We start from the raw sequence: 27,583 nt of genomic DNA on the forward strand, positions 1-27,583 counted from the left end.
TCCGTTTGAAGCCCAATTTGGGCCAAGTCCAATTTTACAATGAGATGCACCCACTTTAACCCTGAAGTGTAATTATTACTTCAGACTAACTAATAAAGTAATAAAACCACTAGTAAACCAGTAGGCGGCGCCTGGCCTGCTGTTCAGTGAGTGGCCTGACTGCGGGCACCCAAAAAAAAAAAAAAAAAAAAAATTGCGATTATCGATTCTGGAATAAAAGATCGATTCAAAAAATCGTGACATTAAAAATCGCGATACTTAGGTGAATCGATTTTTTCTCCCACCCCTACCTGATCAGTAACATCACTGATCATCATCAGTGACGATGTCATCACCAGTGAATGATGTCATCAGTCTGAGGCTCAAGAGAGAGACTGAGGAGGCTCACGAGATAGACTGAGGGAGAGGGAGAGAGAGAGACTGAGGGAGAGAGAGGAGAGGGAGAGACTGAGGGAGAGAGAGACTGAGGGAGAGAGAGAGAGAGAGAGAGAGAGACTGAGGGAGAGTGAGGAGAGAGGAGAGACTGAGGGAGAGGGCGAGAGAGAGAGGAGAGGGAGAGACTGAGGGAGAGAGAGAGGGGAAGAGCTTGAGGGAGAGATTGAGGGAGAGAGAGAGAGAGAGGGAGACATTGTGCGCACGAATAGGGCAGGCAAGGCCACACAGCAACACAGCGAATGCGAGCTGCAGGACCCGCCACCAGAGGGCAGTGGAGGCTTACTTTTTGGGAGGTGACATGATGTCCATAGACACCGTCAATGGTGGAAACTAACTATGAGAATAAACAGAGATACAAAGAGTTAAAGTAACTCACAGGTTTATGGAGTCTGACTTTCCGCTGCGTGCGTGTGCGTGCATGTGTGTAGACATTCTTCTTCTTCTTCTTCTTCTTCTTCTTCTTCTTCTTCTTCTTCTTCTTCTTCTTCTTCTTCTTCTTCTTCTTCTTCTTCTTCTTCTTCTTCTTCTTCATGGATTGTATTATTCATCTAAAAATCCATGACAGCCTGTGTCGCGGCGCCCTCTTGTCGTAAAAGTGGAGAACTACCACAACACAGAAGCATCATGGCGGCGGCGGCTACAAGACTCATATCAAGGTTGACGCTGGTCACCGGTAAGTTCACGGTGTAACATACGACAACATACTGTGAGAATAACTGTGAGACTAGATAGATACGTTTAACGGTAACGTGACGTTAATACCGCTGTCTGTGGGCTGTTTTGGTTGCAGAATATCGTGTCTTATCGAGTAGAGAGGTCTGTCTGTGTGTAGTCAGTCAGACAGGGTTCAAATGAAATCAGAGCTTCGTGTGACTACTGGCTACTGTAGCCGAAATGAAGGTTCAAAGTGAAGAACAATCTGACGAATAAGTAGCGTTAATTCAGTTAATTAGTCTCTACTATACCACCAGTTATTACCACAGGTAGTCCCATTTAAAAATGACTTGACGAATGATAGTGAAAGTGACTGTGAATGAGCTAGAACTACTACTGTTAAAAAGAAAAGTGAAGGAAATTCAACTTGCTGCAAGACACAATAAAAGCACAATGATACAACTCTAATGACTCCAGTGCCATTTAATATGCTGGCCAAGAAGAGAACAGTGGTATTGATTTGTGTAAAAGTGCAAATGGAGCATATTTACTGATGGATCAAGACGTTTGTACCTGAAACCTTTTATAGCACTGCAACTAACGATTACTTTTATTATCCATTAATATGTCAGTTATTTTCTCGACTAATCAATTAGTTGTTTGGTCTATAAAATGCCACAAAATGGTGAAAGATGTTGATCACTTTTCCCCCAAAGCCCATTTGACATTCTCAAATGTCTCCTTTTGTCCTGACTAACAGTCCACCACCCAAAGAGAATCAGTGTGCTGTCATATAGACGAGTTTCCTGGGCCGTTCCTAGGGCGGCGCCATAGCAGCCTTTCGTGTCGCCGGCTTCCGTTTAAGTCCACATTACGTCCACAGCAGCAAGCACTCATCAGAAGGCAGCAGCCGAAATATCCAAACTTTTTTACAACGATCGATAACATCAGCTACACTAAAGTTAGCAGACGTTATTAACAATGGGTTATTCTGGAACACATTGTGCAGTGCGTGGCTGTCACAAAACACAGTGACAGTTCCATCCACTGCTATTTTGCAAATTATAGAGCTGACAATCACCTCGTGTTTGAGGCTGTCTGAGCTGCTGATCAGCTGCTAGACCCGATATACAGCTCTGTTAAACACATCTAACGTTATTAATTTAAAGTTTCTTGATGATCTACAAGTAGACAAAGGTAGCCTACCATAACGCCATTTCTGGATTACCAGGTGCGACTCGGCAAACTAACGTTATAATCCCAACCCGATCTCCCAATTTTTTTTTTAAATAGCAACGTTTGTGGACCAACGTTGCTATGTTACAATTTCGTCTCCGAAATTGTAAAATGGTAATCCATGGAGCAGATAGTAGGTGAATACAATTTCATTCAAGTCTAGAAGTGAGTCGCCTTAAAGTTAATATCCCAGTCTTCTTCTGTTTACCACGGCGGGTATTGTGCTGCGTATTTACCATGATTTACCGTGTGTAGCCCTATTGTGTGGAGGCTACACACGGCATGTCATGTTTTGCAGTGATCAAGGCAAACTGGGTTGTTTTTGAATGGAGATTGGAGAGACACCTAACGTTAGTCTGGCTGACTGTGACAGAGGAGAGGACAGTAACCTAAGTCTGACTGACTGTGAGAGAGGAGAGGACTGTAACCTAACGTTAGTCTGACTGTGAGAGAGGAGAGTACTGTCACTGTAACCTAACATTAGTCTGACTGACTGTGACAGAGGAGAGGACTGTAACCTACGTTACGTTAGTCTGGCTGACGCTTCGGAGCTTTTGAGATAGTTCATTGCGTTGCCGTCCACCGCCATTGATTCCTCAAAATACGCTATAATCCTGCCTGTAGTTACGTTCGGCCATTTACACATATTATCTTCCCATGTGTCCACTGTCAACGGGTGTGGGATAGACACTCTTTCATTAGATAGGAGACTCGCAGAATGATCCCAAGTTTGCATTTTTTCGGCAGTCGCTATGGCTACTACGGTAGTACGTTACGCTTCTCCGTATTCACAAACACCGGAACCGACAGACACGATCGCGGCCGAGTCCGGAAGCAAACCGGAAGTGCCCAGGAAACTTGTCTATAGACTAATGAAACCAGAAAATACGGTATTCACATTTAAGAAGCTGGAACAAGATCATGTTTTGTGTCCGTCCCCCCTCTCTTAAAAGTGAGTTTTAATAATTAATCAGTTATTTAAAAAAAATAGTTGCAGATAAATGTTCTGTCGAACGACTAATCGATTAATCAACTAATAGTTGCAGCTCTACTTAATTAAGTTGACTTGACAGCTACAGTGCTTTGGTCCGAGTCCAAAAGAGTCAGGTGGTCCCAGTGTGAGTCCCTGCTCCTCCCTTCCCCCAGGAGGGGGCAGCGGGATCGGCCGGGCAGTGTGCCAGCGCTTCGCCTCCGAGGGCGCCTCCGTGGTGGTCGCCGACATCAGCGAGGAGTCGGCCAATGAGACCCTGGGCAGCCTGTCACGTGACCTCAGAGGGCAGGACCACATGGCGGCTGTGGTGGATGTGTCGTCCAAACGGAGCGTGCAGAAGTTGGTTACAAGTATACAGGTGTGTGTGTGTGTGTGTGTGTGTGTGTGTGTGTGTGTGTGGCATGAGTAGTGAAAGAGAAACTCAGACTGGATCAGCAGAAAATCCAAGCCCCGCCCACACTGTTTGATTGACAGGTGATCTGTAGGAAGTGTAGTGCAGAAACACCACAGTGAGGCCAAAGAACTTGCATTGAGAAGAACTGAAAGCTAATCGGTTGTTTGATTGCAACATCAGCGCACGGCAACAGAGCTCTGCCCCCGCCATTTTGGCCTGAAGGAGACTACCGTAATGACAGCAGTAGAACGTCCCGCCTACAAAGTGCTGTACAAAAGCACCTCCACTGAAATGGCCTGTGCTCTTCCTGGTCATGGCGTGTCTCTCTGTCATGGTTCTGTGCTGTAAAAAAGCACCTGAGATGTGTCTCTTACCTTCTAAACTTTGGTGAAGCTGAACTACAAAGATTGAGAAAGAAAGAGAATCACCTCCCGTTACACCAACACCTCCTCTCTTTCTCCTTCTTTCTCTCATCATTAACAGTCAGTCATACAGTCCTCTACCCTCCCTCCTCTCCTCTCCTCTCCTCTCCTCCCCGCTCCTCTCCTCTCCTCTCCTCTCCTCTCCACTCCACTCCTCTCCTCTCTCCCCTCTCCCCTCTCCCCTCTCCCCTCTCCTCTCCTCTCTCCCCTCTCTTCTCCTCTCCCTCCGCAGGGCCGTTTCTTCCAGCCTCCCTCGGTGTGTGTGAATGCAGCAGGCATCACCCAGGACGACTTCCTGCTCAAGATGGAGGAGGAGCAGTTTGACAGAGTCATCCAGGTCAACCTGAAGGTACACAGACAGGCCCTCGTCTCCACTCAGGTCTGTCATTGGCCAGGCTTTCCCCTGCTCATGGTGTTTTGGGAAGTGTATTCCAGAAAGGGAAAGTCATGGATTTTGGTAAATTCTCTTCCGAAGTCTGGGAATATCAGGAGGGGAATTTTACGATTGGGTCACTTCACAGACTATAGTTTACAACTTGTTTTCAGACAATAGCTGGTTGTTTTCAGCTGTTTTCGGACTGCAGCTCAGCCGTTTTAAAGCTTTCTGTGCTGAAAAAACTTTAACAAACCAGGAAGTTGACTCCAACTTGAACGGAAAACACGATACAGCGACAAAGCCTGCGCCGTATGCGCCAAGGGCTGGCGTGCAGCTCCTCGAAAATGTGACTCAATGCAGCTGAAGATAATATAGATGGGGAGATAACAGGAGAGTGAAAGCTATTACCAAGTATATGCACTACATTCTACATAATGCACTACATAACCAGCTCAGTGGCCTTGTGGTTTGAGTCTCCGCCCTGGGACTGGGAGGTTGTGAGTTCGATCCCCGGCCGAGTCATACCAAAGACTATAAAAATGGGACCCATTGCCTCCCTGCTTGGCACTCAGCATCAAAGGGTTGGAATTGGGGGGTTAGATCACCAAATGATTCCCGAGCGCGGCACTGCTGCTGCTCACCGCTCCCCCAGGGGATGGGTCAAATGCGGAGAACAAATTTCGCACACTCAGGTGTGAGACAATCAGTGGGACTTTACCTTTACCTTTACCTTTACTTTTCTCTCCCTGGGCTAACTTCTAGTCTTTGAAATCCTAGTGAAATCACACATTTTGCTGTGGGCTCCTCTATGACCTTGTCATGCTGACGTGTGAGTATAGAGGTCTAGCTGCTCCAAGTCGAGGCTGATGTTGTAGCATGTTTTCCACATTAGTCACTGCCAAGTCTTTAGAGTTTGACATCAGGGTCAGTGGGATGTGTTGTTAGTGCTGGATAACAGATTGCAGTGGATCTGTGTGAAACAGTCACACCTCATAGTGACACAGTAGTGGGATGAGTGAGTGAGTCATTCATTTGTCTTCCCTCCTCTCTCTTGTCCCCCTCCCTCCCGGTGCGTCACCCACCTCTCCTCTCCCCAGGGCTCCTTCCTGATCACGCAGGCCGTGGCTCAGGCTCTGGTGGCCTGTGGGGCATCCAAGGGCTCCATCGTCACGGTGGGCAGCATCGTGGGCAAGGTGAGGGACACTCGTCACGGTGGGCAGCATCGTGGGCAAGGTGAGGGACACTCCTCACGGTGGGAAGTGACGAAACAGCAAGAAAGTGGACAGCAAGAAAGTGCAGCAGTGGAATCCTGCAGTCGAGGACGATGGAGAATTCCATGTATTTGGAACCTGGGCCAGGCAGTGACTTTGCTGCAGAGCCACATATCTTTCAGTTTGCAGGGAGTGTTGCTTTCTAGGAAAAACTCAAAAACAGTCAAACCTAAAAAGTGATTAAAAGTGTATCACCATTCAGCCTAAAAATACCCAGATATGACTTTTGGTCTATTATGCATAGGCCTACCCCACACAGAGGATTGTCATCTTTGTTAAAATTGGGGTGGGGATGTCTTCTGTCTTCTTCTGTGATGTTTTATGGCAGTTGGCATCCTTTATGTTGCATTACCGCCTCCTTCTGTCTTGTACCAATCCTCCTCTCACATCTCGCTCCTGTCACTCCTCCCCTCGGTGGCGGTGTCTGTCTGTGTCTGTCACGATTGTGATGTCATCAGTGATGTCACTCGAGCAATTGTGATGTCATTAGTGATGTCCCTCGAGCAATTGTGATGTCATTAGTGATGTAATAAATCTGATGGCGCACAGTTATATATATATATATTATATATATATATATATATATATATATACATGCCCTGCTTAGGGTGATAATTCCACATTCCACTCAAGTTTGGGGTGTGGGGATCTCTGCACAATCCGTGACCATAATTTATTTCAATGTCCTCTATCAAGAGTAATTCCATTGGTTAATGAAATCGCTGGACTGGGTGCAGAGCAATAAAAGGCTCGCTCCTGGCCAATCGGCAGTGTAGGCGGGCGCAGGGCGTGGTCTGCCCAAAACTGCGGTGGATTCCATAATAACGCCCTGTTTATAGACTGTGTTCTGTGTTATTCAGGTGACTCAAGTTCCACTGTTTGTAGACCATTATGTGTTATTCATGTTACCAGGTGACTGAAGCTCCCCTGTTTATAGACTGTGTTCTGTTATTCATGTTAGGTGGGGAACATTGGCCAGGTAAACTACGCCTCCTCTAAAGCCGGGGTGGAGGGGTTAACCAGGACCGCTGCCAAAGAACTCAGCAGGTCAGATCAACCAGATGCACCCATGAGCCTCTGGACTGATGGAGCTGAGCTGCTCCAGTTTAATGATGTGAAAGAGAAAATGAATGAATCCTCAGTCAATCACCTTTTCTCCTTCACTTCAGGTTTGGGATTCGCTGTAACTGTGTGCTGCCAGGTTTCATATCCACTCCTATGACAGAGAAAGTACCAGAGAAGGTTATTAGCAAGGTAACACACACACACACACACACACACACACACACACACACACACACACACACACACACACACACACACACACACACACACACACACACACACACAGTGTGACATGTCCAGTAGGATCCAATATGGAATTTAATAATGATTATTTCTTTCTTGCAGCCAAGAAGAGTAAAAATGTACCAGCCCCCGACTTTTAGTGAAAGCACAATGAAATGTTTCATTAGGACTTTAAAAGATGGTGATTTGAAAATCTCTCCTAATGAAACAACCTGAAAACACATATAGGAACACATGTGTATAAAGAGCCAAAGTGAACGTCACTTCCCGCCTTTCTCATTTCAGATTCATTTCATTTCAGATTCATTTATTTAAAGAATGGGACTTTACACATTAATGAACAGTACAGCCGTACAGTAAATATGCCAGGTTATAGCCCAAGGGCTAGTTTCCACCTGTAGTCCCATGGCAGGTTGATGTAATCATGAAAGCGAAAGAAAAATTAATAGTACAAAAAAGATTAAAAGTAAAGAAAGTTAGTAAAACCAAAAATGATTAAAACACACACAATTAATAGTACCAAAAAAATTAATAGTATAAAAGGTTAGTGAAACCTAAAATAAATAAAACACACAGAGCATGCTGCAAAACATGGCAAATGATATGTTAAGTATGTCAATTGTGATCACATTGTTGGTTTGATCTGAGCCATATTTTCAACTGGCCTTTGAAGGTGGCGAGACTCGGGCATTCTCTAATCGAGGGAGGTAGATTATTCCAGAGAGTGCTTCCCATGTAGGATAAGGTCTTCTGACTAAAGGAAGTTTTTCTAAAGGGGACCTCACAGACCTTGTTCGTGATGGCCCGAGTGACACGGGTCGAGTTGGCGGTCGCACGATATTTGATAAAGTCAGCAAGAGGAGGCGGCGCCAGTCCATGTAGAACTTTGTATATTAGACAGGCAGAGGTGAAATTTCTAAAGTTCTCAAAACTTAGCATGCCATATTTACGTATGACATGACAGTGGTGATGAGAAAAGGGTTTTTTATCTAGTATTTTCAGGGCTTTTTTATAAAGTAGTTCGGCTGGTTTCTGGGCACCAGTGTCCGGAAAAATATAATGGTGGTGAACGGAGCGATACACTGCCTTTTTGATCCCGTTTGAATTGTGCCACGGGAGAACACGCGTCATGTTTGTCAGTTTAAAAGAAAACTCTGCAAGTCGAGAAAGTGGCAGTTTGTGGTAAAACTGTGGCTATGAATCAGAAAGACTACGCACAACAACCAGTCGCATAAGTGATGTCTCTCCCGCCAGACCATTGTTGTTGATGGTGTGACGTATAATGTGCCACACGAGAGATGTAGTCGATTGACAAAACTAAACCTTATGTTTCAGTTTCAGGACAAACTGAGACTTTCTTCACATGCAGAGTTCTCTTTTAAATTGACTAAATGTAACATGTGTACCCGGCCGTGGCACAATTCAAACAGCATCAAAACAAGTAACGTATCTCTTCCTCCAGCACCATCATATTCCTTCAGACGCTGCTGCCCAGAGAAAGACAGGAAGTGACGTTCACTTTGACTCTCTATAATTGTGTGCGTGTGTGTGTGTGTGTGTGTGTGTGTGTGTGTGTGTGTGTGTGTGTGTGTGTGTGTGTGTGTGTGTGTGTGTGTGTGTGTGTGTGTGTGTGTGTGTGTGTGTGTGTGTGTGTGTGTGTGTGTTTCAGATGACGTCGTTAGTGCCTCTGGGAAGAATGGGCGAGCCTGCAGGTCAGTGGAGACAGGGGGACACATGGGGGCGGAGTTATGTTTGTTTACTTGTTGAGGGGAGTCAAGCATTCAAAATGACACAGATTGTCCCAAGGTGCTATTTATTCTTTCATACCTTCCTAACATTAGACCCCGGCATACGGTATATGATGGTATTAGTTTTGTGTGTGTATGTCTTGTGTGTTGTAAAAAAAAAAAAAGCTTCTAAAAATAGTTTTACTTGGTCAAACCAAATGGTTCAGACATATTTAGAATCGGGAGAGACCATAGAACATTTCACTCTGACCAAAACTAAAAAAAAAAAACCTGAAAAATAACGTTTTGGTCCGAGTGAAATGTTATGTGGTCTCTCTGGTTTCTAAATATATCTGAACCGTTTGGTTTGACCAAGTAAAACTATTTTTAGAAGCATTTTATGAAATGTCTATGGGAAAATAAATGGCGTATGAAAATCTCTGGTACAGTGCTGAAGCAGGAAGTGACGTTCCACTTTGGCTCTCTATAGACTTGTATATGACTTGAGCTTGAAATAAAACAGTTTGAAAAACAAAAATAGGCTAAGCCCAGCACAGGCAAGGACACTTGCAACTATGTTGGCTGAACAAAAAAGATACCCCGGCCCGGTATACCTCAATACCTTAGCCTACTGTTGACCGACATGTTGACTGTTGCCTCGTCTCCTTTCCTTGTCTCCTCCTCCCTTGTCCCCTGGCAGAGGTGGCTGATGTCTGTGCCTTCCTGGCTTCAGATGAGTCTCGCTACATCACAGGGGCCAGCATTGAAGTGACAGGTGCCGTATGCTTCACATCTCTAACTCCATTACTTTACAGTCATAATAGATTCTTGAGTATGGATCTGTGTATGAAGCACCCAGCAGCTAAACATTATTATTACAAATACATAGAAATATTTTAAACATCATACATTTTGAAGATATGCGCTGAAACAGAACTATCATTTCTGCTTATGTCAGGTGGACTTTTCATTGGCTGAGCCGGCTGTCCGTCACACCGATGCAGACCAATGGGAGGCCCGTTCCTGTTGTGCCTTCATCAGTTAATTGCTGAAGTGATTGTTCCTTTAATTAAGCTCATGATTGGTGCCGTTTGTGTTTTATAAATCTAGTTGTGAATAAATGTACAGTGTGAAGATACTGTTTGTACAAACAACACCACCTTTATATATGCAACAGGTAGAGAGAATGTATTCTTATACTATATGTAGGGTTCCTACGCATGTATGGAATTAGATTTGACTATTTTCCAGGTCTGGAAACTTGAAAAAGCAAAAGAGAATATGGAAAAATACTTGTGTTTCCAGACTATTGTGACTATCTGACTACTCATTTTTCTAAATAATAAAATTCAGAATTTAGAAAAAATTAATTGATAATACAAGCAAGTATTTTATCATGGCATATATCTATATATATAGAGAGAGAGAGAAGAGTGGGGAGAGGAATGAGTGAACTGTGAGAGGCCGTGTGACTGAAAGGCCAGTCAATGAGTCTGGGCTGGTAAATACCATTAGAGGCACAATAATCACATCATACTTTCACATGAAAATCGTCAGTTCTTTTAATTTGAGTGAATTGCTCAGTTATACAGTGGGCTGCAAAAAAGTCAGTTTTAAAGATCTCTGTATTGTTAAAAAAAACTATACATCTTCAAAATAGAGAAAACTTTTCTGTACCATTATCTGGTAGAACTACTTAGAAAATATCATGAAATACTTTAATTACAATTAAAACATTTTTGTCAGCATTAGAAGATGTACAATATAAAGTCGATCAAATCTACATTATTCATCTATACAGGTGTGGCCAAACGCTGGCCTGCATTATACAAAGTACCTTAAAATAGTCAGCGAAATAAAAAAATATGTGCATTTTCCTGCCGCAATATTTCAATGACAAACGTCAGATTTGCAGAGCGTCTTTTCCGTTGCGCTTTAGTCAGTTTCAGAACTTTATATATATCTTTTTTTCTATACTCCCAATTAAGGAACGTAAGGTGCCTTATTACAGATTCATCTACTGATATGTGCTGTGAGAAACTAATTTAAATAATCAACAAAATACAGTCAAATGCACATCGGGGGTTAATCCAAATCAATGCTGTGATGTTGATTCAGAAGAGGCTACAACTGAGTTTTAGATCAGGTCAGAAACACACTGCCGTGTGGCAACACCGTTTCACATTTGTGTCTCTCCCTCTCGCATATTGAGGCTAAACCTTAAATTACATGAAAAATGTAAGATTGTTTATGAAGTTAAGGCTGGCGCCAGCTGGCACCTTTGCATATGCATGTGCGGTACTGTAGACTCACATATAAAACAGAAAGTGATAGAAAACCAACGGTCGAAATCAGACGTTGGATGAGCAAGTACCGCCGATGTTGCCAATATGAAGTGAAGAACTACCGTGATCCATCTCTGTGCGTAGCCTTCCTGACGTGCAGAGCCAAACGAGTACAGACAAGATGGTTCTACTGGTTCTAAATGGTTACTTTCGAGAGTAAAGGGCAGGTGAAGGCCTCGCCGGGAGCGGGTTTTCCCTGAGGGAGACGTCATGCAGAGAGAACGTGTGTGTGTATGTGATCTCCTCTCTCCGTACTGTCCCCCCCCCCCTTTTCATATCACAGCGGGAGCGCGGCCGGGACCCCTCTGCGTTGGCACCGAGCACCTCCGATACGGACGAGGTGAACTCCAAACGTTAGAAAGCTCTCTTTTATCGCACAAACCGGAGTCACTTCTGAGGAGCCGGCAGTCGTTGAAGCGATTGGTCTGGGTCAGCAGGAGTGGCTCTCAGATGGAGTATAGGCCAGCGGGCGGTCAGTGGTTAGCAGAGCGATGGGTCCACATCTCGAGTGGGCGGTCAGTAGTTAGCAGAGCGATGGGGTCCATCTCCAGTCCATAGTGAGGAGAGGAACTGTCCTATTGCAGAGATGGAGGGAGGAGAGGGTGCGGGGCAAACCATACGCTCTCAGCCCCCCGGGTCTTAAAGCCCGCCCGGTTGTTAAGTGCTTGCTGCTTGGCGTGGACAGCTAAGGCCGGTGGAAGCTGCATGAAAGAGCAAGAAGCAAAGAGGTCACAGCGTTAGTCAAGCTGTTCGGAGCAGATTTCTTTTGAAGAAAGAAAACAACAAAATGGCTGCTGAAATATTCATTAAAGAGCTTGAATGAGCTGGAGTGGAGAACAGAGGAGCGGGAAGAACCGGGGTGAATTATTGATGGCAGCGTGTTGGAGACTGACCGGGTGTAGATCCGGCTCTCTTCGTGCACCTCCATCTCTGAACTCTTGAACTCGTTGAGCTCCTTGCGGATGGCAGCCTGAGGACATGAAGAAGCACAAATGGCTTTTACAGGAAGGAAGGGATTGTATGATCAAGCTCAATGTGAATAATATACAGATTACAGTTTTTCACAATTGTTTAAACACATTAATTGGACACAATGTGCACAACCTGAAACTCATGTACCAACTGCCAAACCAATTCTGCTGAACTCCAAGCACATTTTCTGCTTTAGACTCAGATTCCCATTCCAAACCACACATTTTTCACAACACTACACACAATTCTCTATATGTTGCACACTCTTCCTGAATTCCCTCTCTTGGTGTTCACACAGAACACACTGCCAATCACATTTCTAAACTCCAAAGGCTGTTGTGCAATTAGCAATCAGCAATTTGCTATAGAAGGGTCACAGATGAGCTACTGGTTTGTTTGGAGAACAATGAATGGTGGCAACAGTAGACTGCACATTGTGGGTACAAATAAAATATTATTTGTTGTTAAATTATTGTGTGTTGTTTTCTATTTGAGTATACGTAAAAACATTATATGGTAATATTTTACATCCAACAGGTGAAAGTGTAACACTGAACATGCAAAGGCATAATTCTACTGATGAAGCATTCATATAGTGTTTTCCATTCATACTATAGTGTTTTCCATTCTGCACACCAGTGTTCAATGGGTGCTTAGAAATGTCTACTCATATGATGTATGTGTTTGTCATTTGAAAAGAAAATACCATTTAGTGAAGAGTTAACACTGTTTTGAGGGCAAAGTGTGCTTTTGCAAGAGCAGTGTAGGATTTTTTTGCAGGAGTTTTGAGATTTGTGTTTAGGGTTTTGAGAAAGTGAGGTAGTCTATCAGGAAATGTGTTTAAGCAATTGTGAAAAACTGTATGATCAAATTAGATTTACGATGCGATATGTTACAGTTGCCATTTACCATGCTCCTAGTTACTCTGTTACCGTGTGCTCCTTGTTACTCTGTTACTGTCCGCTCCTAGTTACTCTGTTACTGTGCTCCTAGTTACTCTGTTACAGTCTGCTCCTTGTTAGTCTGTTACTGTCTGCTCCTAGTTACTCTGTTACTGTGCTCCTAGTTACTCTGTTACTGTCCGCTCCTAGTTACTCTGTTACTGTCCGCTCCTAGTTACTCTGTTACTGCCTTGTCTTTTAGATATATCTGGAAAGAGGCTCTGGGGCTCAACTGTTGATACATTTGAAAACTAATTTGAGAAAAGAAAATAGAAGAAGGGGAAGGTGCTCTGACCTTGTCAGCAGGTGTGAGTTTGGTCCAGGGCTTGTCGGCGCGGCGGTCGTAGTCGTGGGCGTGGGTGCACTCCACGTTCTCATGGAAGCGCAGGATCTTCCTGTCCACGAGCTCGGCCACCGTGGGCCTCTGGGATAGCTGAGAGGAGGAACACCAGCGCATTAAGCCAGGCCTGTCTGAGGGCTTATCCTACTATAAAATGAGGAGAACCTAACCATTTTAAGGGTCTAAAACATTCAGTATTTCTCTCGATTCTCTATTGAAAACCAGGACAATCTCAGTAATACTTTCTCATTAAAAATGGTTTTATTAAAACCCATTCAGGTTAAGGTCTTCCCATAGACAACCAGTGTAGTAAATTGATCAATAAATATGTCACCAGGCAAACTGAGACTTCATGTGGCATAATAATGATGCCATGAGGATGTTGCTCAGGAGACCTACATGGAGCTCTGCAAGTGAGATGTTTGTGACGGCAGGCAGGCGTTAACACTCCCCAAGCACTGTTAAGGAACCTGACGTATAAATGTATCTGTCCACTGAATGTCTCACAGAGCACTGTTAAGGAACCTGATGCATAAATGTATCTGTCTGTAAAAGGGGGGGGGGGGGGAAGATAACTGTACATCCTAAAGCTGTAATATTGTTTCTGTAAAAATATGTTTACATGACTATGCACCAAGAATGCCACGGGCTAATCCTTGCTGTAGTGATGTCAGATTAACAGTTCTCTTTTAGGAAGGCTATGCTTTTGGTTGTTGCTGCTTGTGTGGTTTTCCTTAACGTTGTGTTGTTTCATGTGGACCTTGAGTCTGAAATAAAGTCTTGATTGATTACATCAGATTGAGATGACACTGATTGGACCACAGATGATTTTTAATCAATATGGCCAGTTCAATTTTTGCATTTGTGCTCGACATATTGCTATTGGGTTTTATACAGTTTAATGCTGTGTGGGTGTGTGTGCGCATGCGTGTGCGCGTGAGTGCGTGCGTGCGTGCGTGGCATCCTGACCTTTCTGGTGAGCCTGCGTTTGATCTCGCACCTCTCCATTCGTCGGTCCGTCTCGTTCTTGGCTGGAGGAGGAAAGAGACATTCCATGAGAGAGAGAGAAACAGTGCGTCCAGTCAGTCAGACTTCACCTGAGCTTCTGTCTCTGGGGTAACACGACTCTTTTTAATCACGGCCTCTCGCGGGACAAGGCTCCGCTTTGTTTTAGCGCGCCTTGAAACCGCTGTCCTCCGCCGAGTCGTCCCAGGACAAGCCAGACTACAGCAGCAGGCTACTATGCATCCTGCATTTAAAAAAAAAAAGGTGTTGATGGATTCTAAGGACTATTATGTTGATACTTGCTCCTGGGATGCAACTTGGCATCCCAATGATGCTGGACTAAAGTTCAACACCACCACAGTGATTTTCACTATATTTCACTCTTGTCCTCCTCACAGCCGATTGTAAGACATAGTTTGCACTGGCAAATTAAAACACGTTTGTGGTAAATACCATTAAGAAATTCACATTGCTTGGCATAACAAGTTATTGTAGCTGTAATGCTGTAATAGAGGATTTGTAAGTATTTCATTCTTCATTCATCCTTCTGTTTTTACTACTGTAGATTCTGTTCATATTGGGATCAGTGTGTTTACGTTCTTCTCCAAACGGACCACAAGGGGGCGTTTACTTGGTACACCAGGAGTTGGGAGTTGAAACAATAATTCTAATCAGATACAATATCCATAGTGATGGACCCTAGTGGCCCCAAACACAAACACAGCACAAAACCTATTTGGGGTCTCCTGTGTGTTTTGCACCTATATATATTATATTATATATATATTAGTGTGCCTGAGGCAAGAGAAATCAAAAAAGAGCCAATGGACAGAGAAGTCAAATGAACGCTGCAGGCTATTGATCTGAGCAGGGAAGGAAAGTGGGCATCCTGACCTGGCTGTGCAGAGGCATGGAGGTGCGAACTAACACCTGAGTGAAGGAGCTGAGACATGAGTGAGTGAGTGAGTGTTACCTTGAAGGATGTTCCTCTGTTCCAGCTCGTCGGCCGTTGGCCTCTGGCTCAGCCGCCTGGGGGCAAGGAAAGTTTATTAATACAGCACAGAGGCAATCCCAAGCACTTTGCATAATAAATAGGTCAAAGAAAAGAGCATACAGAAATAAAAAGACTACAAAGTGGAAAAGAGAAAGTTCGTGGAAAAGAACAGGCAAAATGCGTTACATTAAAAGAATCAAAACAAGTACGGGTTAGGGTTAGCCTCACCAGACAGAAATATGCATAAAGCTGACTTTACGGAGAGTGAAATCCCTCAATTATTTTGAGTATTTCGAGTGGTCGCTCTCCTACTGGTGACACTGTCAACCAGTACAGAATTAAGTGTGCATTAATTCTACAAAAATAATCACAACTCAAAAGAGCCATCAGTCTAGATGAGCTCATGAAGGATTCTTAAGGAGCATAGGTTCTTTCCGGTGGTCTTAAGCTGCATTCACACCGACCTATTAAAGTTGGCATCGAGTTTACATACAAAGTCAATGCAAACGAGCGATTGAGCGTATATTCGCCCGGGAGAAAAATCGCTGGGCGTCCGAGCGACAGAGACACAGCGATAGGGAGAAAATACCCTCGTCGCCCCAGATGAAATATCCCAACTCGAGCGAAAATACGCTGGCATCAGTCGCTCGCTGTTCAACGCTGATTGGCTGCCGTGTGAGAGCAAGTCAAGGATCACACTGGCTTGGAACAAACCGCTGGTTTATTGTGTGGCAACAAACCGCATTGACAGCTGATTGACAGGCTGACAGCTGACATGAAGTGAAGTCTGTACTACCGGTATAGAGCTCGCGTTAGGAGCACGCCGATAGGCTTAGCTTGTAAACATCTACGGTGGCTTGTAGTGGACAAACATCATGACATTGCGTAACGTTATAGCCCCCACATGTCTGTCAATTCGTGTGCCTGTTGATGAGCAATTTAAACAGAGCGACAGAGCGATTCCAAAGGGTTGAATCAAGCGACAGAGCGAAAAATAAATATCTTGGTGTGAACACAGCTTTAGATTCAAGATTCAAGATTTTTATTGTCACTCCGTAGTACAAGTAAACACGTGTGAAATTCTTATGCTGTAGGCTCCGTTACAGACAAGGTGCAGTTTTAAATAGGTGGCAAATCACAGCAAACACAATCACAGCAGCAACAATAGGGCAATATAGTTAACTAGTAAAGCAGTTGTGGAAACACTAAAATATGAAGGGTAATAAATAGGTAGTAAGGGTATAAATATTAAAATAGAATGAGATGGAATGTATATTAAAAAAAAGTGTCCAGGTGTGCAGGGAGGTGTGCAAATGTCGATAATCCGGGTTATTGAGGGTTTATTTATTGAGGAGTCTCGTGGCCTGCCGAAAGAGACTGTCCCGCGTGCGGCTTAGCGCCCCCTGCAGGCAGGCTCCACAGCCCTTATGAGACTAAGTCAAATGTCCCCTCAGAAGAATACACAGATCAGCTATAAGCAATGACCCCGATTACTATTAAAAACGTCAAGCAATCCTTCCTTCCCTTCTCAACACAGGTGAATAAATAATAAAGAGTGTTGGTATTGAGTTGTAGTCAGTCTGAAGACGACTGAAGAGGCTGTTTGTTCACTATGGCCAGCAGCAACACGTGCCTGCACGCTTGGTGCACTCATTAGGTTACTGACATGTTGGGGCTCGACTGCTCTGGCTTTGAGAAGCCTCAACTCCCCCAATGCTACAGAGCAGAGTCCCACTATGACTGAAGATGCACGCACACACGACGTCCCGTCTGGAATTGAACTTCATTACTGTAACTTTGCTTCTACCGTGTTGGTTGGACAAAATGTTGGGACTCCATTTTACAGGTGGCGTCCATCTTTTCTTCTGTAAAAAAAAAAGACGTTGCGCAACACTCGCTGGAAGCTAGAGCACGTGTTGTCAAGCAGCGTGACTGCCGTGCGTGTCGCAAAATGCAGTGAAAACTCTTGATAAGATGTCATACGGTGTGTATACATGTCTACAATGCACTTCCATAATGTGACTAAGATCGGAATACTCCATAGGTCTTAATTTGACTATTGCTTTCTCTGACTATGACCTTATTCTGGTTAAGGTCATCCAAAATGGTTGTTTACATGGCACTGTCTTATTCAGACTATCGTCTTAATCGGGTTCATATCTGAATATTGCAGTCCATGTAAACGTAGTCACTAACTAGCTAATTACTGATTGTTAATTAAAGACATATATTGATCCTATATAGACAGTTTCAACTCGACAACATAAACATTAAAAATGTCCCCCAGCTTACTTCCTGTAGCAGTATTTGCTGGTAGAATAGGAAGTTGGAAACCCTCATTAGTGTTTTGCTCGCACCTGTGTCGTTTACCCCGCCTTTTCGACACAAAATGGCCACCGCGAAAAGGGTCTATAACGGACAGGACACAAGCTAGGATCCAAACTGTTCCCTAGCAACACTATTGCGTGAAAAGCGCCGCCTATATCAGCAAACACACACATATGAGTCTCCTAAGCATAAAACATGGTGAAGTGCTGTGCTGTAACAGGGCCCGGGTGTAGTTTACCGTGTGAGCGCTGAGCCGATCTTGGTCCTCACGGCCAGCCACTGCTCCCTGCTCTGCCAGCTCAGGGCCTCTCTGTCCTCCCTCTCCTCCCTCTCCTCCCTCTCCTGTCTGTCCAGCCGCAGAGCCAGCGTGTCCTTCCTCTTTACACGGCTGGCCAGCCCACCTGTCATCACACACGCACACACACGCACACATGCAATCGCACACACACACACACACACACACACGCGCGCAATCACACACACACACGCACACACACGCACACACACACGTGAGGTACTGTAGCATTTAGCCTCCGGACATAACATCACGTATGAAAAGTGGGATATTGACAATGCATACAACCTCGGTTAGTGTTTACTTCTATTCTGATCCAACATGTAATCTTACATCTAAATCTGTGAATTAATTTGCTGATTAAAAGCAATGACTCTGAAAGTGTTCCTGATTGTCGTTCCCAGTCTTTTCACACTCAAAGCCCCCCTCCAGTGCGTTTTCCCTAGCTGTATGACCATTGACGTTCTATGAAAACGTACATGTGCGTGTGCTCTAACATCGATCAAAACATCGAGCCACAATATCGTTATAAATATCAATAACTGGTCAATAACTGGTTGACAGTTATATCAAACTGGTCATTCAATGGCGTTTTGTTGCCACACAAGTAACGTAGCTCACAGAGCTAACAGCTAGCTAAATGTAATTCATACTGTAATGTATTATCTGAATACCATACGTCACTCGTTGACAACCATAATGTCTGACGTCATCACCCGCTTTTACCAACAGCTTATTTGTAGGACTTTGAGTGGAAAATAAGGTTATTTGTCAACAGAATACACTGGTGAATGAACACTGTGGCTAATCAACAGAGCAGGTAAAAAACACAGCTACACATGAAATATCTTAGAAATGACAAAATACACTGGAGGGTTTAAGAGACATGTAGTTAATGAGTGGCATAAGCCAATTAATTCTTGTAGACAAAAAAAAAACAGCAAATAGTTGTGTGTTTAAAGGATGTGATCATAAAATTATGTGATGGAAATTGTTGATTTTGTTTGATTTATTTGAAATAAATGGATCAGAAATTGTGGTCCATCACCAAACCCTGACATCTCAAGTAGTATCTACCTACTGAAAGCTGAGCTGAACGCTATGTTCAAGCTCCTCAGGTCCCTTCCCTATGATGTGACTGCAGCATTAGAACTCACTTGGGGGGCCTTCCTCCTCCTCCTCCTCCTCGTCATCGTCTCTGTAAAGGATGGGGCCGTCAGAGTCAGTCTCTTCATCGCTGTCCCCTGGTCCTCCGGCCTCGTGGATGACGCTGACTCGGGGGTCTCCGATCAGAGCCCTGCGGCTGCGGGGCTCCAGCCCGGGCTGGTGAGGAAGCCTCTGGGGGTGGAGCTTCCTCAGCTCCTCCTCCATGTCAAAGTCATCATCTTCTGGCCTGCAGAGAGACACATCATACAGCCATTAGCCAAAACTGCTGCTATGTCCCAGTCTGGGGACACACTACTTTTCTTCTGATTGTAGCCACAATTTGGCCATCATCATGAGTTCAACACATTGGGCCTGTCAAGAAAGTCGCAGTTTGTCGCACTATAAGTTATAAATCAAAAAGACTACATACGCCGTTGCCTAAGTGACGTCACTTTCTCTAGCGGCAAAGCTGAAGACCGGCGACATGCCACGAGCTTCCACGAGATGTCGTTTTTATCCGAAACTAACCCCTACGTTTCAGTTTGACGACTAACTGCGACTTTCTTGACATGCAAAGTTATGTTTTAAATGGACAAAATTAACGTTGGCACCCCGTGGCACAATTCAAACGGGATCATCAAAAAAGTAATGTTATTCTCTGTTCACTGTTCTATTCATTCATATTTTTTCCAGCGCTGGTGCAGGGAGAAAGCAGGAAGTGACGTTTCACTTTTGCTCTCTATTGATTATTGTACTTTCATCTTGTGATTTATTTTGACTGTGTACAGTCTGTGTACAGTCTGTGTGTGTACAGTCTGTGTACAGTCTGTGTACAGTCTGTGCACAGTCTGTGTACAGTCTGTGTGTGTACAGTCTGTGTACAGTCTGTGTACAGTCTGTGTGTGTACAGTCTGTGTGTGTACAGTCTGTGTACAGTCTGTGTGTGTACAGTCTGTGTACAGTCTGTATACAGTCTGTGTACAGTCTGTGTGTGTACAGTCTGTGTACAGTCTGTATACAGTCTGTGTACAGTCTGTATACAGTCTGTGTACAGTCTGTGTACAGTCTGTGTACAGTCTGTGTACAGTCTGTGTACAGTCTGTATACAGTCTGTGTACAGTCTGTGTACAGTCTGTGTACAGTCTGTATACAGTCTGTATACAGTCTGTGTACAGTCTGTGTGTGTACAGTCTGTGTACAGTCTGTGTACAGTCTGTGTGTGTACAGTCTGTGTGTGTACAGTCTGTGTACAGTCTGTGTGTGTACAGTCTGTGTACAGTCTGTATACAGTCTGTGTACAGTCTGTGTGTGTACAGTCTGTGTACAGTCTGTATACAGTCTGTGTACAGTCTGTATACAGTCTGTGTACAGTCTGTGTACAGTCTGTGTACAGTCTGTGTGTGTACAGTCTGTGTACAGTCTGTATAGAGTCTGTGTACAGTCTGTGTACAGTCTGTGTACAGTCTGTGTACAGTCTGTATACAGTCTGTGTACAGTCTGTGTACAGTCTGTGTACAGTCTGTGTGTGTACAGTCTGTGTACAGTCTGTGTGTGTACAGTATGTGTACAGTCTGTATACAGTCTGTGTACAGTCTGTGTACAGTCTGTGTACAGTCTGTGTACAGTCTGTGTGTGTACAGTCTGTGTACAGTCTGTGTACAGTCTGTGTACAGTCTGTATACAGTCTGTGTACAGTCTGTGTGTGTACAGTCTGTGTACAGTCTGTGTACAGTCTGTGTACAGTCTGTATACAGTCTGTGTACAGTCTGTGTACAGTCTGTGTACAGTCTGTGTACAGTCTGTGTACAGTCTGTGTACAGTCTGTATACAGTCTGTGTACAGTCTGTGTACAGTCTGTGTACAGTCTGTGTACAGACTGTACACAGTCTGTGTACAGTCTGTGTACAGTCTGTATACAGTCTGTATACAGTCTGTGTACAGTCTGTGTACAGTCTGTGTACAGTCTGTGTACAGTCTGTGTACAGTCTGTGTACAGTCTGTGTGTGTACAGTCTGTGTACAGTCTGTGTACAGTCTGTGTACAGTCTGTATACAGTCTGTGTACAGTCTGTGTACAGTCTGTGTGTGTACAGTCTGTGTACAGTCTGTGTACAGTCTGTGTACAGTCTGTGTACAGTCTGTATACAGTCTGTGTACAGTCTGTAATTATGTTGGGACCCCCTCGAAAACGAGATGATACATCTCAAGGGGTTAATCCTAATAACATTTTGAAATGAAATGAAATGAAAGATTCAGAGTGAGGTTTCAAAGCAACAGTGTTTTGTAAAGTAATGAAAGATTCAGAGTGAGGTTTCAAAGCAACAGTGTTTTGTAAAGTAATGAAAGATTCAGAGTGAGGTTTCAAAGCAACAGTGTTTTGTAAAGTAATGAAATATTCAGAGTGAGGTTTCAAAGCAACAGTGTTTTGTAAAGTAATGAAAGATTCAGAGTGAGGTTTCAAAGCAACAGTGTTTTGTAAAGTAATGAAAGATTCACAGTGAGGTTTCAAAGCAACAGTGTTTTGTAAAGTAATGAAAGATTCAGAGTGAGGTTTCAAAGCAACAGTGTTTTGTAAAGTAATGAAAGATTCACAGTGAGGTTTCAAAGCAACAGTGTTTTGTAAAGTAATGAAAGATTCAGAGTGAGGTTTCAAAGCAACAGTGTTTTGTAAAGTAATGAAAGATTCACAGTGAGGTTTCAAAGCAACAGTGTTTTGTAAAGTAATGAAAGATTCAGAGTGAGGTTTCAAAGCAACAGTGTTTTGTAAAGTATGCAAGGCAACATTATGCGGGACACTTACAGCCTGAGAGGTTCGATGGTGGTGGGGAGAGAGTATCGTGACCCTCCTCCCGCCTCGACGAGGAACTCTGGAGGCGACTCGAACAGCAGCGAATGTGCCCGCTGGGAGCCGTCTGGGTTGGGCTGAGCCGGGCCCGGGCTGGCGAGGGCCCTCTGGATGAGGATGTGTAGGGGGATGCTGGGAGGCTGGCTGGGGGGCTCAGTGGTGGGGCTGGGGGGGTCGCTCTGTACGGCGGGCGCGGGGATGGGAGAGGCCCTGGGCGGAGGGAGCGACTGGACCCGGGGAGGGGACGGGGGTATGTGGGACGGAGGCGGAGGCTCGCCGAAAGGTTGGTGGCTGGTCGCCGCTGTAGCCTTGCTGTCCTCGGCGCCATCGCCGGCGGCGACAGCAGGGGGCAGCGGGGCGGGGAGCGAGGCCGCGTCAGAGGTGGGAGACTCGGGGGCTTGGCTGGTCGGGTCGACAGAATGGCGCTTGGTGACGGGGGTGGTCCTCCTGGGCGGGGTCGGTGGAGAGCGCCTGGCAGGCGCCGGCACTACGATTACGCCACCGCCGGGCTGAGAGAGCTCCGCTGCAAAGTCAAACACAGAGTCATCCAACACCGACATGAACTGACACTCACTAAGTCAACCACAGAATCATCCAACACTCGTCGTATATAAGACACTCACTACATGCAGTGACTAATCACGTGACATCCAACATCCAATCCAAGCGTTACCTGCCATCAACAACACAGCAATACACACCGACTACAGCATCATGACCTTTTTCAACTTGGTGAGGTGAACACTCAATCTATGCAGGGAAGGGAGTGACATGTAGGGTTAGAAGATGAACAAAATGAAGAAGCAGATAAATTAAGAGAACCGTTTTAGTCAAGGAGACAAATGTCCCTCTGTTTCAGTGCTGGTTGCCAACTTAGTCAGTAGAGTGACAGACGAGGATAATTAGCCAACACGACATGACGTGGTCAGTCTCTGCTCTCTCTCTGAGCTGTGCAACACGGGGGAATGTATTATTTTCAAAGTAACACAAGAAGCATTTCTATTGGCTTAGAAGCAATATTTCACTCGGATGTCTCAGCAGTCTTTGGTCTTAACATCCATTCAGGTCAGCAAACTGTGGCAAACTGGGTGTTAATTCATTTCCATGCAGTGTTTTCTCAGCTAGCTTACAGTTTTAGTTTGGCTGAGCTGAAACAGACGCCATTGGCTGCATGATAGTGATGATGTCATGCGATGCAGAGCGGTGGAGGTAAGAATGGCGGCGAGCTATTTTGCGTGTTATGAAAGCGGTGGATCTGGTAGCTCTGTGCGAGGCGGGTGGAGAGACGTGGAGCCCCGGGGGGGAGGCGCCTGGTACCTGAGCTGTGGCCGGCCCTGTGGCGGAGGCAGACGGGCAGGGAGAGGTAGAGGCCTAGCTGGCCCTGGTGTGGCCAGCTGGTCCAGTGACCGGGCTGCCTGACCTTACAGCCCCTGTTCAGCGTGCAAGCTGGCAGAGACGAGTGGAGATGTCAGGGTTGGTGCTGCTGGCTTTATCCGTATGGTTGTAAATATGCTCGAGGCTATAGAGACACTGCATGAAATAGGCCACGCCCATCACGGGGGAAAAGCGCCGTTCATTTCCATACACCAGCGTCATTTTCCTTGAATTAAACATAGCTAAAAGCTGTTGTGTGGTGGGCTGCGCAGACAACAAATGTAAAAAAAAAACGCCAGTTAAGGTTTTTTGTACTCCCGAGCAAAACGAGGAAGCCATTGAGAATTGGCGAGAAGAAAAATGTGGATCTAGCTGTCAAGGAAGTAAGTTGGAGTGTTCATCTTCCGTATATACAATCTTTTTGTGCAACACGCAACCACGCACGCGACATAGGAGAACGCCAGGATTGGAGGGGGGGGGGGTTCTGTTTTCCCCCGTCTTGGGCGTGGCTTCTGAATGATGACGAGTTACGCAGTGTCTCTATTGGAGGGGCTGCTTTCACAAATACACCCTACATGTTTGTTTGTTTGTTTTTGGTCTCAAAGATGATCTGGAGAGCTCTGTGCAGAGCAATGTTTACACCTTCTTCTGCTGGAAAACATTTCTGGAGCATTGACCCTTGCTGAGAAAGAGAGACATTTTCCAGCGTTTGACATTATGGTTCAGCTATGAAGCACGTCTGACAGTGTCAATGTGCCACTCTAGTTTCCCTCACCGACAAGTCCAGGCTTCAAACTCTTTTCTAAAACCTTATGCTTTCATTAACCTTGACAAGCACATTTTTCTAGGTGCTACTATTTTACAGTCAACGTTGCCCCCTGCTTTGTTTGACTCATGTATTATGTTCTTCACTCCACTTAAGCTCTTTGCTTTGCTGAGTGTTCTACAGAATACTTACGTTAAACAGACTTTAAACAGAACCAGCCTCGTCTTAAAAACAGAGCTCTCTGACACTATGAGCTGAGAGAACTGAAAGGGAAACAGAAGCAGCTGTATGCTACAGGCTTTGCCTGCACTAGAAGTGTGTGTGTGTGTGTGTGTGTGTGTGTGTGTGTGTGTGTGTGTGTGTGTGTGTGTGTGTGTGTGTGTGTGTGTGTGTGTGTGTGTGTGTGTGTGTGTGTGTGTGTGTGTGTGTGTGTGTGTGTGTGTGTGTGTGTGTGTGTGTGTGTGTGTGTGTGTGTGTGTGTAGTCCCAGGAGACCAATGGGGTGGAACAACACCACCCTTGACGGCCCTCTCTTCTCCTCTCCTCTCCTCTCCTGACACGGCTCATCAGCGATGCAGCCTCGCTCTCTGGCTCCGTTCACACAGCCATCCTTAGTGCTTGAATCTGACTTGTTGCTCACATCTGATTTTTTTGTGTGGCTGTTCACACAGACTTTTTTAAAGTGGCCCATATCAGACTCTGGTGTGAACAGATCACGGACATGAAGTGACCTGCCTACACAGAAGAACAGCTATAACGTCACATGCAGCACACTGCTGTTCTACGTAAACCCAGAAGAAGACAGCAGTAAACATGGTGGTAGCTGACAATGTTGTTTCATCTGTTGTTTACGGTTTAATTTACAAGTTATTGTGCAGTGGAAGCCAGTGAATACAGGAGCAGATGATAGCGAGGAGGAGGAGAAAGAGAGCCAACATTTTAATGATGGCATTTTGTGGAGAAATAGCTGCTACTTCTTGCTAGTACATATAATAAGGTCTAAAACCTCACTGTCCCTCCACTGATTAGCTCCCTCACAGCTGTCCTCCATGTTTGTAATCACAATCTGCCCGCTTGGTCCTCTCTCCTCCTGCCAGCGCAGAATAGTGACGAATGTCGCTCTGGAATGACGTAAAAGTCACATTGAAGCATTAAGTCAGATATGGGCCAGATGTCTGTTCACACCAGAGTCACAGTCCAAAACATCAGATTCGAATCTGATGTTTTTCCACATTTGAAAGGCTGACTTGATGCTCACATCTGATTTTTTTGTGTGTGGCTGTTCACACAGACTTTTTAAAAGTGGCCCATATCCGACTCCAGTGTGAACAGATCACGGACATGAAGTGACCCGCATGCACAGAAGAACAACAATAACGTCACACGCAGCGCACTGCTGTTCTACGTAAACCCAGAAGAAGACAGCAGTAAACATGGCGGTAGCTGACGATGTTGTTTCATCTGTTGTTCACGGTTTAATTTCAATGCCCGTGTGTTGGTCCTCCCCCTCCCTCCTCCCGCCAGCGCAGAATTGTGACGAATGTCGCTCTGGAATGACGTAAAAGTCACATTGAAGTGGTGGACGCTGCCAGGAACTTTTTGGATATTGAAGATATTTCAGGAGATGACTTGACAAAAACGCTGAATGAAGCGTTCGCTTCGGTCTAGACGACTGGTCTGGGCCACACCACAGTATGGATATTGGGGTGAATGGGTGCAGGTGAATGGGTGCATTTTGGGTGGACACTTTTTATTGATATTGTATTTGCACTATAGTTTTAGCAATACAGTAGGTGGTGGTAATGCACCATTTAAGGATGCCAACTGCCATACAACTCAACAGAAGAAGAAGAAGAAGTCACATTGAAGCATTAAGTCAGATATGGGCCAGATGTCTGTTCACACCGGAGTCACTTTCAAAAACATCAGATTAGAATCTGATGTTTTACCACATTTGAAAGTAGCCCAGGTCGTCTTTAAAAAAGTCACTTTCAATGTGACTTGTACTGTTCACACAGTCATGAAAAAGACTGATCTGAGTCACTTAGGGGGGAAAAGATTAGATTCAAGCACTAAAGATGTCTGTGTGAACGTAGCCCATGTATCCTGGTAAAAACCCTCCCCGTCACCTGACCTCATCATCTGTTTCGCTCCAAGTATCAGTCTGGACTTCCAGCCGTCCACAGCAAGTTCAGTGGGCGGGGCTATTTGCCTTGACAAGACAAGACAACTCCTTCAGCCAATCAGCATCACCAAATCCAATCCAATCCAGTCGCACGAACGGCAAAAACGTCTTTTCCACAGAGAAACTCCACTGTTTCCTACTCTTGTTCTTGTTTAATTGTTGTTATCGAGTCTATTTCTGCAATAACTGCATTTATGGTCGTGTTTACTTTACTAACATCAACGCTGGCGCTCGTTGCTTCGGGAGACGCCAGCGGCTGTTTTGCCCTCATTGGCCGATTACATCATCCCCGATTGGCCCAGTGACGCTGTAATTTCAGGAAATCGATGTGGACGGTGGGAAGACCAGACTGATGCGTAGAGTGAAACAGAACGTGCGGTCCCAGGAGCAGGATGCTGTTAACCAGGCTAGTCCCGGTGAGTCAACAAGCCGAGCGACTTTGTCGGAAATTATATGGGACAGGAGTCTGTCTGTGGTCCAACTCTGCTCAATTAACAGCAGACACCAGCTGATCCAATTTAAAGTCACTCACCCTCTTCATTATTCCAAGTCTAAGTTGCACAAGATCTACCCTTCTGTCTCACCACTATGTGATAGGTGTCAGGTGTTAGAGGGTACACTGTCCCATGCTTTTTGGTTCTGCCCTTCACTATCTGGATTCTGGGCCAAAATATTTGATTGGTATTCTAAGGCCTACAAAATAACCCTTCCAGCCAGAGGCGGAACTCGCCATCTTCGGCTGCTCGGAATCCTCTCTGCTCCTCCCTATGGCTGCTCTGACGCAGGGGACGACTGTCGCCAAGAGACTCCTTCTGAAGGAGTGGAAGTCCCCCTCTCCACCCTCTTTTCAGCTGTGGCTGACGGACATGGTTTCAGTTGTGCGTATGGAGAGACTCAGGTTTCTGAGGACCAACGCACTTAGGAAGTTTTCAACCAACTGGCACCCGTTTCGGGCCTACTTGGACGAGGTTAGAAACGACGAGTAAGTCGCCCAGCTGATTTCTCATGGACACAGATGGGAGTCTATGTGCATCTCTTACAAGCACCTCATGCGGCTGGTAGCACCACGTTGTAACGTTGGAATGCTGATGGTGTGTGTTCTTTCTTTTTTCGTGTCCGAGTTTTTTTTGTTTTTTTACTTTTCATGTTCTGAAACTTTAAAAATAAAATATTTTTTTTGGGGGGGGGGGGGAGCGACAGTACAAATGTGAATTGAATTGCAGCAACATATGCAT

General features: G+C 45.0%; 2 protein-coding genes across 6 annotated transcripts in view; one reads left to right on the forward strand and one right to left on the reverse strand.

The window, feature by feature from the left end:
- Positions 1-1,059: 1,059 nt before the first annotated feature.
- LOC310784883 (estradiol 17-beta-dehydrogenase 8-like) lies at positions 1,060-10,129 on the forward strand (the record flags this gene model as incomplete). The annotated part of the gene is made up of 9 exons (XM_083645917.1): positions 1,060-1,108; positions 3,472-3,674; positions 4,365-4,481; positions 5,606-5,701; positions 6,741-6,826; positions 6,949-7,033; positions 8,757-8,799; positions 9,515-9,589; positions 9,773-10,129. The coding sequence occupies 9 exons, from the start codon at positions 1,060-1,062 to the stop codon at positions 9,790-9,792; spliced, it is 774 nt and encodes a 257-aa protein (XP_083502043.1). The 3' UTR covers positions 9,793-10,129.
- A 238-nt stretch (positions 10,130-10,367) lies between these two features.
- phactr4a (phosphatase and actin regulator 4a) overlaps positions 10,368-27,583 on the reverse strand; it is a 62,118-nt gene continuing 44,902 nt past the window's right edge. For all 5 annotated transcript variants that reach the window (XM_083646695.1, XM_083646697.1, XM_083646696.1 and 2 more), the window contains 8 exons: positions 21,980-22,547; positions 19,192-19,427; positions 17,978-18,140; positions 15,391-15,446; positions 14,382-14,443; positions 13,368-13,505; positions 12,053-12,129; positions 10,368-11,860 (listed from right to left, as the gene is read on the reverse strand). In XM_083646695.1, the coding sequence (XP_083502821.1) occupies positions 11,845-11,860; positions 12,053-12,129; positions 13,368-13,505; positions 14,382-14,443; positions 15,391-15,446; positions 17,978-18,140; positions 19,192-19,427; positions 21,980-22,547 (1,316 nt within the window). In that variant the 3' untranslated portion in view covers positions 10,368-11,844. The remainder of the gene's footprint in view (positions 11,861-12,052; positions 12,130-13,367; positions 13,506-14,381; positions 14,444-15,390; positions 15,447-17,977; positions 18,141-19,191; positions 19,428-21,979; positions 22,548-27,583) is intronic.

This window comes from Poromitra crassiceps (genome assembly GCF_964638095.1).
Source record: "Poromitra crassiceps genome assembly, chromosome: 11".
In the NCBI taxonomy this organism is placed as follows: Eukaryota; Metazoa; Chordata; class Actinopteri; order Beryciformes; family Melamphaidae; genus Poromitra; species Poromitra crassiceps.